The sequence below is a fragment of the Neofelis nebulosa genome, chromosome 13 (assembly GCF_028018385.1).
Source record: "Neofelis nebulosa isolate mNeoNeb1 chromosome 13, mNeoNeb1.pri, whole genome shotgun sequence".
NCBI lineage: Eukaryota > Metazoa > Chordata > Mammalia > Carnivora > Felidae > Neofelis > Neofelis nebulosa.
In genome coordinates, this window is record NC_080794.1 from 67,048,460 (window position 1) to 67,062,376 (window position 13,917).

The 13,917-nt window shown below is 39.1% G+C and overlaps 1 protein-coding gene across 5 annotated transcripts in view; it reads right to left on the bottom strand.

Moving 5' to 3' along the window:
- The window catches only part of CFAP43 (cilia and flagella associated protein 43), a 127,860-nt gene that overhangs the window by 102,557 nt on the left and 11,386 nt on the right, over window positions 1-13,917 (bottom strand). For all 5 annotated transcript variants that reach the window (XM_058697693.1, XM_058697691.1, XM_058697692.1 and 2 more), the window contains exons 3-5: window positions 11,375-11,471; window positions 5,585-5,752; window positions 2,703-2,853 (exon numbers count right to left, since the gene is read on the bottom strand). In XM_058697693.1, coding sequence (XP_058553676.1) covers window positions 2,703-2,853; window positions 5,585-5,752; window positions 11,375-11,471 — 416 coding nt within the window. The remainder of the gene's footprint in view (window positions 1-2,702; window positions 2,854-5,584; window positions 5,753-11,374; window positions 11,472-13,917) is intronic.

Below are 13,917 nucleotides of genomic sequence, written 5' to 3' on the forward strand. Positions count from 1 at the left end.
TGTCGGGCTCTGTGCTGACAGCTAAGGGCCTGGAGCCTGCTTCAGATTCTGTGTTTCCCTCTCTCTCTGCCCCTCCTCTGCTTGTGTGCTCTCTGTCTCTTTCAAAAATAAACATTAAAAAAAATGAAAAAAGAAAAAAGAAAATGTAAGCATCCAAATATGTTTCAGAATACTTGAGTTTATAAAAGGAATTCCTATTTACTTACTTCTATTGTTTTTAAGGTAGATGGAAAAAGAAAACTGGACACTTGAGATTAAATTCATTATCTTGGATCCAGTTTCTGCCCAGATAACATCTGCCTTTGATTTTCCCCCATGGTACTGCTAGATACTGTTTCTCATGCCTTAAATAGATTGTGTAATGTGAGGCAGGCCTATAATGTTGGCTACAAGAGACATAATGGTAGTATTTAATGTTTATAATTTTGCAAAAGTTCATAGCTTATCAATTTTTAAGACTCCTCTTATACAGATCAATTCATTACTGATTTCTTTGCCATTGGTTGATACCCAAGTCACAAGAAATGTCATTCAAACAAAGGAAAAGAATAAAGACATTTGAGATCTATTTTTGGTTATGCTTCCACTCATTGTATAGACATTAATCAATGTTTTAGCCATTTTTCTCACCTTACTTATCTATAAGATGAAAAAGTAAATATTGGAAAGCTTAATTTACAGTACAAATGTAAAGTACATGCTTTATTAATATTCCCTGTGTGATTTTAAAATGTGGAACTTTAGGAGCACCTGGGTGGCTCAGTTTGTTAAATGTCCAACTCTTGATTTCAGCTCAGGTTATGATCTCATGGTTCGTGGGTTCAAGTACCATATTGGGCTCTGTGCTGAGAGTGCACAGCCTGCTTGGGATTCTCTCTTTCCCTCTCTCACTGCCCTTCCCCTGTGCACATGTGCACTCTCTCTCTCTCTCTCTCAAAAATAAATAAATAAAATAAAATAAATAAAAATGTCAAACTTTAGCATTAAAATTCTGTTTTCAGAAAAAAAAGGTTAAAATTCACTCAGTATAAAAGTCCTAGAAAACAAAGATGTCTGTTTATTATGAGCATTAAAAAAAAATGGTGACTCCACATTTCAGTACTTAATGAAAGCATTTTATAGCATTTTTCAAATGATAAAGACAGATGCCTGAATTTTACATATTTTATGTAGGGTTCATCCTGCTGGTGCAAATGTGAAAGATGAGGGCTCCTACAGAATTTTACTGCAGAAGAGAAGATTCAAGATTGTTGAAAATGTGGGTTTCTAGGCATCAAATACTAAACGTAGAAACATTTTTTTCAAGTTGTAAACCCTGATGGTTCATCTATTTGTATTTACTTTGCTGCCCCACTGTGGCTGAGCGTGGTTGTATTTCTAAGGCTAGGATTTGTCCTCTTAAAAGGAATTGGTGGTTTTCAGTATTGAAAAAGTGAATAATTGTCATCCTTTAGACGAAATATTAAGAGCATACACAACCTTTTCTCTTGGTGGAAATTTTTAACAAACTAATTACCATGTTGAATTATTTTTAACATCTATATCTCAGTTCTCTTTGGTGGACAAAAACATTTGGGAGCTTCACTTCCTTCATCCTTGGCTTGGAGTTTTAACACAATCATTAGGCTTAGCCTAATGGAGCTCCTCACCTTCATGCCAAAGGCCTTGAGTGAGCTCCCTGCCTACCTCTTGACCTACAACTGCAGATCCCCCTCATTTACTGTGCTGTAGCCACCACAAGTTTTCTTAGCTCTTCAAACACACTGATTTATTTTCTTCCCCCAGGGCCTTTGTACCTACAGTACCCTCTGACTGAACATTCTTGACCCTGTTTGTAGCACTGAGTCTCCTTGTCCTTCAGGTCTCAGTGTAAATGTCATCTCCCCAGTGGCCTTCCTTGACCAACACATGTTAATCTCTTCCTCACTTCTATCTCTTCTCCCATTTTTCCCATTATAATAATTATTACATTTTGCAATGATTTAATGTATCTCTTTATTTGTTGTTGTTGTTTTGTCTCCGATAGAATATAAGCTCCAAAGGGTCGGGATTATGCCTGGTTGGTCATCATGCGATCCCATTGCCTAAAACAGTGCCTGCTACATAGAAGAAGCTTGATATATATGTTGACTTGAATGAGTGTGTAGCTGTTAACAAACTCCCTTCAGAAACTTTCTTCCATGGCCTTGTTCTCTCTTGGCTTTGTCCTTACTTCTGTGATTATTCTTTCTCAGACTCTTCTACTAACTCTCAACTCTTAACAAATCGGTTTCCTCTCTGGCTGTCTTGCCTGGCACCATTTCTCTCCTTTCTATCATCCCTCCCCTGCTCCAGTCCTCCACTATTCCCTCTGTGGTAATGACACTGGCTTCTGTGTTTCCAGCCCTGCCTTCTACACCCCAGCAACAGGTCTGATGGCCCAATTTCTACCTGGCACCTATATCTGGATGCCTTCCCAGCATCCCAAATTCAATATGTCCAAAAATGAAATCAGGTCCCAGCTCTCTATTTCTATTATCAGTGTCATCATCCTCCCAGTCAACCAACCTCCCAGTCATCATCCTCCCAGAGACTTCATTTCTCATGGTCTCCAGAGCTAATCTGTATTAAAAACCCAGGATGATCTTCTCTCTATCCTGCATGTCTCATGAGATGGTTATGAGAATCAAATAGGCAAACAGGAAGAGGTGCCAGGTAATTACCCTGAAAGTTTCTGCCTCTTCTCCTACTAGCCCAGCAATGGCTGACAGTGGGAGCACCGGTCCATAGATAAGATCCTTGGGCAACGAGGTGGGGAAAATTACATCTGTTTCGTTATAAAATGACCCGTCTTCCATAGGTAGTTTTACTGACCTTTAGGAAAAAGAGAAATCAGAATAATCATTAACAAAAACTAGTCACTGATGGAGCAACTGCATTTTGGTGATAAACAAGGTGGGGAGGTAATGTAACTTGTAAAAAACAAACACGCAACCAAACCAGATAAACACCAAATAGTAGATTTAAAAATACATATCGCGGGGCGCCTAGGTGGCTCGGTCGGTTAAGCGTCCGACTTCAGCTCAGGTCATGATCTCATGGTCTGTGAGTTCGAGCCTCGCTTCGGGCTCTGTGCTGACAGCTCAGAGCCTGGAGCCTGTTTCAGATTCTGTGTCTCCCTCTCCCTCTGCCCCTCCCCTGTTCATGCTCTGTCTCTGTCTCAAAAATAAATAAACGTTAAAAAAAAAAAAACATATCGCAAAAGGACAAGTAATGCAGTTATAAATTAAGCACACAGGGATTTTTGAAAATTTTCAAAGTTAATATCTAAAGCTGGGATTGTACAGGCAGGGGTCAGGCAGGCGATGCGTAGCCAGGTGGGGGACTGTGGCAAATGGGAAAGTGTGTTCCCTCCAAAAGGTGGTAGGTGCCACTCAGTTCTAGCCAAGAGGGTTTGTTGAGAATTGTGGTTCCAGAATTTTGAAAGACTATCATAATCTGGATATTTATGAGAAATCTCTCAAGTATTAAATGTTGGCAATCAATTCAAATAAAAATCAATGTGGGCCAAAATAAACGTACAGATCTTCCTTGATTTATGATGGGGTTATATCCCAATAAAACCATCATAAGTTGAAAATATCCTACCTAAGTCAAAATGAATTTCATACATCTAATCTACTGAACATCATAGTTTAGTCTACCCTCCCATAAATGTACTCAGAATACCTATATTAGCTAGGCAAACTACCTTAGTTGCCAACCTACAGTTGGGCAAAATCATCTAACACAAAGCCATTTATTTATTCATTCATTCATTCATTTATTTATGTTTATTTATTTATTTTGAGAGAGAGAGAGAGAGAGAGAGAGAGAGAGAGAGAGAGAGAGAGAGAAGGGGCAGAGAGAAGGAGAGACAGAATCCCAAGCAGACATCAGCACACAGCCCCATGCAGGGCTTGAACTCATGAACCTGTGAGATCACAACCTCAGCTGAGATCAAGAGTGGATGTTTCACCTACTGTGCCACCCAGGCACCCCCACAAAGCCTATTTTATAATGAAGTGCTGAATATCTCAAGTAACTTCTTGAATATTATGATGAAGGTAAAAAACAGAATGGTTGTAAAGGTGCGGGATGGTGGTCAGCGCACAGGTTATCTACCCTGTGATCACGTGGCTGACGATAAGCTGCAGCTGCCACTGCCTAGCATCGTGAGAGTTTTGTACCATGTATCTCCAGCCTGGGAAAAGAGCAAAATTCAAATGTGAAGTATGGTTTCTATTGAATGTATATCACTTTGACAACATCCCAAAGTCAAAAAATCTTAAGTAGAACCATCCTAAGTCAAGGACCATCTGTACATGTAGGTTGTATTTAGCTACCTTTACAACCTCCAATATCAAGAATTCATTTTCAAATATGCCATACATCTACTTTTAATCCATAATACAGCTATAAAAGGGCGTTTGAAGAATTCATGGCTTTATGCCTTAAATTTAAAACTTCCTTGGTTATGTTTTATGAATGATAAATAATTTTAAAAATGGATCATGTAAAAACAGTACCTACTATTCAAATATAAGGCTTCAATGTTTTCTAATCCTGCTGGCTTTCGGAACCACGACAATCCACTCACTTTGCCTCTCACTTTAGCTGCTTATAGAAAAGTCACAACTCAACATTCAGAACTAGAAGAGAATATTCAAGGCAAGCAAAAGGAGAGAATACTGGGACCAATTACTTGCCCACCTTGGCAAGGATTTGATAGAGACATTACCCATTTTATGAATGTCTCTGCCTTGAGACAGATTTGATTATTTGCTGGGTTCTTATAAAAGTGAAATTGAGACATAAAGGGTACAGAACAGAAAGAGGTGTCTTTTTTAGGATTCTCCATTTAGAAAACTTTACATTTTTCTTAAGGTGGCAATTTTTCAAAAATTGCAATTTCAAGGATGTATATACCCAGCATCAACTTAGTCTTTGACTTTGTGGAATACATTGAGAATAGTCAGTTCAGAGGCACCTTGAGTCTTTAAACTCCTTTAACAAAGGCACCATCATCATCAGCTATTGCCAGGACATTGGTCACAAATTTCTTTTTGACCCAGTTCTATTTAAGCAGGTAATTCCCATGACTCCACTATATGCAACTACCCTTTTGTTTGGAGGTTATGTGAATGAAGGTATAATCCATATGTTTTCCATATCTAAAAGTTTCTTATTTTTGAGATTCCAGTTGTACACTGGAGTACATAGGAGCAAAAGTAATAGGAGCAAAAACTCATAACCATCCTTTTTTTCATATAAATAGGCATGTTTTGAAATTGTAAAGGAAATCAAATTTTGGTAAATTAAATCATGTTGGAAAAGGCTCGAGGATGACTTGGTATTTAGAAGAAATTCATTGAGAAACCAGGTCATAGAGAATCCTTTCAAAATGCAAGTAATCACTCCAAGGGAATTACACATGTAGAAAGATGCTACAACTGAAGATGTTTAATATGTACATATAAAGCCAGTTAATTCATCAAACTGATGCAATCACATTACATGAATACAAACTAAGACCACCACCTTGTTGTGTAACTAAGTCTCTTACTTTGCTTTTAAATAATGCTCCTGGTTGCTTTTTTCAACGGTCCACACAGTCAATGCACTTGGACTTGATAAGCACAGCTGGCGCCAGTTCATAGGGTTAAAAGTCATGCAGCTTACATCCACACCAGGTTGTGACTTCTTGCATAAAATGACACTTGATTCCCATTTCCTTAGAGAGAAATTGTGTTTGGTAAAAAAAAAATAATTCATTTAACTTGACATCTTGAGACCATTTATCTAATTACATATATTGAGTCTCAATATATGATATAATTTATTTAATGATATAATTTATTTAATCCATGATATTAATATCAAATTTATTAATAATTATGCTATACCCTTCTAAGAAAGCAAAATAACTGTGTGTTTTAACAATATTACCCTGTCATGTGCTATCAAGGTTATTTTATCTTCCTTATTAAATTTGAATTTGGGGCACCTGGGTGGCTCAGTCGGTTAAGCATCCGACTTCGGCTCAGGTCATGATCTCGCGGTCCGTGAGTTCGAGCCCCGCATCAGGCTCTGTGCTGACAGCTCAGAGCCTGGAGCCTGTTTCTGATTCTGTGTCTCCCTGTCTCTCTGACCCTCCCCCGTTCATGCCGTCTCTCCCTGTCTCAAAAATAAATAAACGTTAAAAAAAAAAATTTAAAAAAAAATTTGAATTTAAATCATCCAAATCTAGAAAATGGAATATATCATCACACTTGCTGAAAAACAAGTATCTAAATCTCAACATACTATATACGAATACTCCAGATTGACCTATGTTCACTATACACATTGATACCAATTGATTATTTACTGACTTTTAAAAATCAGTACTTTAAAATATTTCATTCATTTACCCATTTGAGAGACTATCCTGAATCCCTACCATGGGCAAGGTCTTTTATTAGATGAAATGGGAGGAAAAATAAATGTGAGCTATCTCCTCCTCCAAGGAGCTAGCACTCCATTCAGGCTTCTGACTGGGAAATGGAATTAATATTTACTGAGCTCACCTTGCCTTTTGGCACCCTTCTGCTCTCACTTCCTTCCACCTCCATCACAAGTGTTCTGTCCCTCATGTCAGCCATTCTCTTACTGGTATCACTGGTTCCCTGAATCTTTTGACTTTCTGCCTCAGATGCCTGGACCAACCATCAACCCTGGATGGATAGAACTGAAAGCCCAGGATGCTGGAGACATTGGAACAAAGATCAGAGGACTATGTGTGTCTGTGACATTATAAGTTCATGGTTAATGCCCCCACCCTTGGACCCTCAATAACCCTTGCATCCTGCTGTGTTTCTCTGGTCCATTCTCTCTCCCATGCTCTCAATAAGGGGAGAATATTTTTAATATTCTCCACTCTCCTGAAGTCTCCAACCTCTCCACCTCCTTCTTCCTTTCAGTGAAGAGATCCCATTAAGAAAATAGAGGCTATCGCCTGGGAATTCTCCCCAAATTTCTGCTATCAGGATATGCATCATTCTTTCCTCCTCCTGTTACAGTGGAAGGCATGTACTTCCTCTGACCTAAGGCTATTTTCACCACCTGTGTGTGGGGTCTTTGCCTCCTTAGGAACATTAGTTTTTCCATTATTCATTCTCTTCTACATCTTCAGACTCTCCCTCTCTCCTGACTCTTTCCTGACAACACTTAAATGTTCATCTGCACCATCTTTTAAAAAGCCTTCCCTCAATCTCACCCTTACATGTCTTTCTGCCCTCCCCTGTGAGCCAAACTCCTGGAGTTGTTCTAAACTCTCTGCCTCTTCTTTCTCACTCCAGCTCTCTCTCATGTCTGGAAATCTGCTCCTTGTCACCACCAGTCCACTGACACAGCTCTCTCCAAGACCCACCAATATCCACCTTCATCCTAAATCCAACAGTTCTCAGTCCTTGTCTAACTTGACCTCTGCAGGATTTGACGCTGCTCACAATGATCTTCTGAAATGACTCTTGGGATCTCTGTCACACACCTCTTAGGGGACATCTCATGCCTCTTTCTGGGCCCTTCATCACCTGTTCTGCCTAGCTGACTCAGTGGCTGTCTGACTGTGTAGGCTTTGACGAACTTCATGTAGGCACACCCCACCTGTGCCTCACCTCATGCCTGCTCCACATACCCAGAGGCTCCCATGTGCCCCTGGAAATGACATGCGGGAGGTCTAAATAAATCAGAAAGTGTGGCTGTTAACACTCTGTGCAGGGATATCCCACTCAGTGGGATAACAAGAGTCAGTGGATAAACTCATCTCTTCCTCCCCGCTTCCTAGCCTACTACTGTCTGTCACTGACCAAGGACTTTCCATGTTCACAGTTCATTCTGCCTCTCAGACGACCATCTGTGAAACCAAGCAATCGACTGCACTTGGCACCAAGTGCAGAGTAATGCACTTGGCCGGCAAAGTAATGTGCCCTGATGCTGGCTCTCTTCCTTCCCTGCCTCCCTCCACTTTCCCACTTCCACCTGCCTCCTTCCTGGGATTGCACTCCCCACTAAACAAGTGGCTCAGGGGCTGTTACCTCAGACTCTGCTTTCTAAGGAACACTGGTTGAGGCATATTCTGGAAAGCCCCCATGCTTAGTGTCCCTCCTCCCTTCATAACTACTCCTTCTGAGCTTCCTAGGTTTCTCTTCCTCTTTCAGACCCTTTTATTGATGCTCTCTAGGTTTGGCCCGAGGTTCTTCTTTGAGTGTTCTTATCCACTTCCAGCATTTTGAATACCACTTTAACAACTCCCAAACTTCAGCTCTCTCTTGAGCTCCAGTCCTGTACATCTGTGGCAGAGGCACTGTGTCCCTCAACATCTCTTCTCCATTTCTTTCTGTGAGTAACAGAACTCCTAGTTTTTAGCCAGCCACGTGGTTACCCACACTGAGGACCAAATTTCCCAGTGTCCCTTGTAGCTCCACAAGGCTTGTGACTAAGCTGGTGAGTGGGATATAAGTGGCAGTGACGTGTGCAACGTCTAAGCTATGCATTCCAAGAAAGGTTTGTGCCTTCCTCTTTATCTTTTTCCCTTCCCACTGGCTCCCCAAAATACATGGGCGGTGCCCCACTTTACATTAGAGATGAGGGCAACACTCCAAGAGAGGGAGAGCAACAAGTTAGAGGCAGGCTGGCCCGAGACTAGGGAGCCACCATTCCAACCATGGGCTACTCATACCCAGACTAGTGAACTTGAAGGAAACTTCTGTCTTGTTTAAACCACTTTAGGATGATTTGGGTTTCTGTGACAGAAATTGAACTTAAATCCTAACTGATCTATCAGCTGCCCCAACTAGATATATCCATTTATTTATCTCAGGCACCCTCACCTCAGTTTGTCTCAGCTGGTCTTCCCCCATTGCCGCTTCCAACTTCCCTCTACCTGTGTTCTTGACATCTTTCTGACATGAACCATAATGACCATAAGTTGTCAAAGTCACAACTCTGGGTAAAACCCTCAGCTGTCCCTCTCCCTCAGCACCACGCCCAACATTCAGTCACCAAGTGCCATGGTATTGCCTCCTAAACACCTTCCAAATCTCTCCACTTCCCTCTATCCCTACTCCCACCACCCTAGTCCATGCCACAGTCACCTCTCACCTGAGCCACCAAAGCTTACTAATTCATGTTCATGCCTATTTCCCTCCAATATACTTTCCATGACATGGCTAGAAGGAGGCTTCTTACACACAGATCTGCTCGTGTCACATCCCTGCTTATAACCCTTTAACAGCCTCCCATCACCTTTAGGATAAAGGATGTGCCTATTAGCATGGCTTAGGCATAGGGTGAGTATTATCCTGGTTTAATTATTGACAACATCCCCTCTCACTCTCAAGTGTCCTGACTTGCATGATAAATTACATGGTCACTTATTTATAAGGCTGCTCATGAGCCAGCCTCAGCCTCAGACTGACCGCCTAGGCTTACCTCTCATGACCCATTTCTGGTTGCCATCATTATGATGTCTTAATTAAATCTTCAAACTTGCCATATTTTCTCTGACCTCATGGCCTTTGCACATGCCTTTCCTCTGTTTAGAATTCTCTTCCTTATCTTCTTCACAAGGTTGATTCCTACTTATCCTTTAAGTATTGCTATAGGTTGAACTGTGTCCCCCCAAATTCGTTTGTTGATGTCCTATCAGTACCTCAGAATGTGACTGTATCTGGAAACAGGGTCTTTACTAAGTTAAATGAAGTCATTTAGTGTGGCCTTATTCCAATATGACTAGTATCCCTGTAAAAAGGAAAGGGGAAATTTGGAGACTGATCTACATACAATGAGAACACCATGTGAACATGAAGACAGTTATTAACAAGCCAAGGAGAAAAGCCTAGAGCAGATTCTCCCTCATAGCTCTTGGAACAGACCAACCCTGTTTACACCTTGATGTTACACCTCTAGCCTCCAGAACTGTGAGACACTAAATTTCTGTTGTTTCAACCATTTAGTAGTACTTTGTTAATAGCAGCCTCAGCAAACTAATATATCCATTAGTAGGTGAGTGGATAAATAAACTGTGGTATATTCATTCCATGGAATAGAAAGGAATGAAATATTGACACACACAGGAGCATAAGAGAATTTCAAAATAATTATGCTGCATGAAAGCCAGGCTCCCCCAACCCCAAAAGAGTCCATAATGGATGACTCCCTGCATAAAAAATTCTAGAAAATGCAAACAAATCCAGAGTGATAGAAAACACATCAGTGACTACCTGGGGAAAGGGGCCAAGGGTTGGGACAGGGATGGTGTAAGTGTGGAAGGGCCCATAAGGAAACATGTGAAGGAGCACAAGGAAACTTTTGGGGGTGATAGATATATTTATTATCTTGATTATGGTGATGGTTTCATGGGTGTGTACACAAGTAAAAACTAATCAAATTATATTCTTATATGTGAATTTTTTAATATGCCAATCATACCTCAATAAAGCTGCTAAAAAAAAAAAAAGAAACCGAATAAACTAAATGTAGTTCTCTGAACGTAGATTATTATATTTTTGTATAAGAAATGCTGGTGTGTAAGGAGTATCTTCAATCATTCTCTGAACAGTTTGTACTTCCCCTTAAAAGAAAAACTCCCCCTGATGGGTGCCTGGCTGCCTCAGTTGGTAGAGCATGTGACTCTTGGTCACAGGGGTGTGGGCTCGAGCCTCATATTGGGTGTATAGATTCCTTAAAAATAAAATATTTTTAAAAACGGAAAACTGTCCATTGCAGGAGTTTATATGATGGATGGAAGAGTGAGTACAACTTTGAAACTGGCCACATGAAATGACCCAGCAAAGACCACAGATGTGTCTTACTCACAGGTATTTCCTATACAGCTGGCTAATGTGCTGTGCTGTTCCACTCTCTGAGCATATAACTCTTCCAATGTCTCTAAAAACATTACTTTACTAATTAAAATTAAAATACTAATTATAATTACTTCAAATTGAACTCTAATATAGAGAACATCTTAAATTCATCATTAGTGGAAAATACACACACAACTCAAAAAAAGAGTTGCTACCATTTATTTGAAGGAAAGATGAAACTGTATGCAATTGTCATTCTTTACCCAACAAAGGAACTATTATAACACATTAACAAAAAAGGAAAGATGATAATTTCACTCCCATATAGCTTTTGCCCTGCCAAATTTTATGCCTAAAAGTAGCAACTCTATTAAACCTTATAATCAAAACTTTTATTCTTTCCATTTTTCCTTGTTGCACATTTTGCATGTATATGTCCTTTAATAAAATCCAGACAAGATTAAAATGTAATCCAATGAAAGGAATGCTGTAGCACACTGACTTACCAAAGGGCCAGTTCAAATTCTGGGAGAGAGGAGTAGCTAGCCAAGTAGGTGCCACAATAACTGAATGAAAGTAAAGTGTAGTCCAGAAGAACACTGCCTAAAATATAAAATCAGTTACAAGGGTTTAATCATTGTGTTCAGATTAACTACAGTCTTATAGTTTATCTCCCTTATCTAACGATTTTCACATAATTCAAAAGCATTCAGCTCCTGGAATAACAAATCTCCTAGGTAATTTCTAAGATTATGAACAGAAAGCTAAAAGCAATGTTAAAATTCCTTTTTTTTTTTTTTTTTTTTTTTAGATATTAGAGTTGGGGTACCTGGCTGGTTCAGTTGGGAAATCATGCAACTCTCGATATTGAGTTTGAGCCCCACAGTGGGTGTAGAGATTACTTTTAAAAAAAAAAGAAAAAAATTAGGGGGGCACCTGGGTGGCTAAGTCAGTTAAGCATTCGACTTTGGTTCAGGTCATGATCTCAGAGCTCTTGAGTTCAAGCCTCTCATCAGGCTCTATGCTGACAGCTCAGAGCCTGGAGTCTGCTTTGAATTCTGTCTCCCTCTCTCTCTGCCCCTCCCCTGCTCATGCTCTGTCTCTTTGTCAGAAATAAACATTAATTTTTTTTTAAATAAAAAATTAAAGATATGAGAGTAAATTAAGACCATTAGGTCACTGTCCCTAGACTTCAATAAGAACTGAGTGTATTGAACCATGGATGTCGTAAGTATAATTTGAAATGACCCAAGAACTAGAACATGCTCCATAAATATATGCAACACTGTAATTAGAAAAGTTATTCAAACAACTTTAAATACTTTGGGGGGTTGTAATCATTCCAGGTTACTTCCATGTCTCTATGTCTTGGGCCACACCAGGCCCTTTGCTTAATATCTTCTGGTTCTAGGAACAATTATAAAAAGTTCTATCTCATCCATCCCTGTAGTTGAAGACATGAAACATGACTCTAAAAACCTTAGTAACAATGTGTTTACAATGCGTGTCATGAGGGCACTAAGACAAGGAAGTATGCTTCTGCCCTTCTGTGTATAGAGATACGGTTTCCCCCACTCTACCTGCTGTTTTTCAATGTGGTTCCATAGGTACAAGTTCTGCCTTCTCCCATGTCTTTTTCACATGCAGGTCTCTATTGCTAGTTCTCTGTACTTTTCGTGGTTGTTTCCTGCTTTTTTTGCCCTTCGCACTTTAACTGACTAGAATATAACGCTAAACTTTGTTGTTTGTTGAATTTATTTAGCCCAGTTTGATTAACAAAGAAAACTTGTATTAACTGAGCAAAAATAAAAGGTTTTCTGTGGAAAAGAGGCCTCAATAGAATAATTTCTATCCTTACTATAGACATTTCCTCTCATAAATGAAGATTATTCGTTTTATATTTTATTTATTTTAAATTTCTAAAAATGCATGATGTTTGAATAAAATGCATGATGTTTGAATATGAAAAAAAAAAGCTTTAATGTTTATTTAGTTTTGAAAGAGAGAGAGAGCTCACATGCACAATTGGGGGAGGGGCAGAGAGAGAGGAAGGGGTAGAATCCCAAGCGGGCTCCACAGTCATCAAGGAGCCCAATGTGGTACTTTATCCCACAACCCTGGGATCATGACCTGAGCTGAAGTCAAGAGACTGACAACTGAGTCACTCAGGTGCCCCTCCCCCCCCAATAAAAAGCTTTACAAGAAAATATATCCTCTGTAATCTCACTACCAAATTTGGTAAATTTCTGGTATTTTCTTCTATGCTTACTTGTCAATAAACATTTTTTTTTGCTTAAATATAACTTTGAAAAAATACATAACATTGCTTTTTATAGCTATAACAATCATGGTTTAAATATTATGTATAATAATTCATTTTAAAAACTTGGATCATACAGTGTTACTCCTACTTACATTATATAGAGCATTTTGTCATTAATAATTCTTCAAAATCAATTTTTAATGCTTATATAATACGCTTTATGGGATATTTTCACATATTTAACCATATTCATATTACTGGGGATGTAGGTGGTTTCCAATTTTTTTCTACTATGATAGTGCCTTTATCCCTGTGCATACACATCTTTGACTATTTCTGATTTCCTTAAAATTCTAGTTCTTCAACTGAGTTTAACTGGGTCAAATACGGTAATGTTTACTTCCCAGAAAGATTGTATCAATCTTACTCCCACCTTATTCCCACCTTCAGCAAGAAAGTGTGCTACCAATTTCACTGTGCTCCACCTAGCGGTTATCAGCTTAAAAAAATTGTGACCTTGATAAGGAGAAAAACCTCATCTCAGTTCAAATATCAGTTTTTAAAATGAATATTGAGATGGAATATTTTTTGATATTTTGGTCATCTGTAGTTTTGTGGTTTGGGCAATTTCTTCTTCCACTGTTCTAATGGGATGTTTGGGTCTTTTTCTTATTGTTTCATAAACTCTCTAAAAATACTTGATCATATTACTTCCAAGTATCTTCCGCAGTTTATTATTTGCCTTTTAATTTTTCATGGTGTTTTGAATGTTCTTAAATTTTAAAT